Source organism: Emiliania huxleyi, assembly GCF_000372725.1.
Source record: "Emiliania huxleyi CCMP1516 chromosome Unknown EMIHUscaffold_140, whole genome shotgun sequence".
NCBI lineage: Eukaryota > Haptophyta > Isochrysidales > Noelaerhabdaceae > Emiliania > Emiliania huxleyi.
Window position 1 is genome coordinate 330520 of NW_005201191.1, and position 1030 is coordinate 331549.

Here is a 1030-nt window from a genome sequence, read left to right on the forward strand (position 1 = left end):
TGGGGGAAGGGAGGGGTGGGAAGAGGTCTAAAGGAGGAAGGGGGACACAACCCGTTCGGGAATCGTGTGTCCCCCGAGTAGTTAGGCCTGTGTCCTACCCAAAGCATGAAAGAGTTTGGGACAGCTGTGCACGGCGGCTGATGGCAAGCGCCGCCTTTGACCACGCAGAGCCGCCGCCTTTGACAACGAAGCCCGCCAATGCAGTCGCTCGTCGTCGAGTTCTCGCGGCGCGTGCGCGAGCCAGCACAAAATATGAGGGCGAGTGCAGGGGCCAGCCGCGCCACGCGCGGCCACGTGCACCTCCCAAGCCAACCGCCGCCCCCGCAGCACGACGGTGAGGCGAGCCTCGCAAACGACGCCGAGGGGGCAAAGGTAGCTCTCGCCGGGTGTGCCTCAGCGGCCGCGGGCGAGCAGGGCATGTGCGCGCCACGCGCCGCCGCTCGAGCCGGATCGTACGAGTCTCCCTCCCGCGGCTCGTTGCAGGAGAGCGGGTCGATCCGATGATGCTCGGTGAAGATGCTCGGTTGGCTCTCGCCAAATGTTTGTCCGACTCGACGTACGGCCCCGGGCGTCGGGCCGTGGCGGCGACGGCAGGCGTGCTCCAGCGCCGCCTCGTGCGCACGCACGCGCAGCGGCGGCGCTTCTGCACCACCCGAGTCGCCGCCCGGCCGAGCGAGGAGCAGAGAGACGACGAGTGACATGCTGATTCGGCAATCAAAAAAGATTTTTCTTTTTGAGAGCGCCTTCGTGGTTAATAATAATACAGACGGATGGACACTTGCTGTAGCCACACGACACGCACACACACTCACACCGCACCTTGTATTATACCAAAAGGAGGGCTACACGACGCCCTCTACACACTGGAGCGTGAGAACACCTTTTCATCCCGAGCTCGTCTTTGAGATCGAGGCGGCTCCTCCCAACCTTTGCTCGTCACATCGCGACAGTTTTGGCTGCAACCTCTGGGCTCGTGGATCTCTCGAGGCCAGCTGCCGCGCCCGCCGCCCAGCGCGAGGGCCGGGGCCCC

The 1030-nt window shown here is 64.6% G+C and overlaps 1 protein-coding gene across 1 annotated transcript; it reads left to right on the forward strand.

The window, feature by feature from the left end:
* Positions 1-198: 198 nt before the first annotated feature.
* EMIHUDRAFT_227624 (hypothetical protein) lies at positions 199-504 on the forward strand (the record flags this gene model as incomplete). The annotated part of the gene is made up of 1 exon (XM_005787665.1): positions 199-504. The coding sequence occupies one exon, from the start codon at positions 199-201 to the stop codon at positions 502-504; it is 306 nt and encodes a 101-aa protein (XP_005787722.1).
* Between the last annotated feature and the right edge of the window lie 526 nt (positions 505-1030).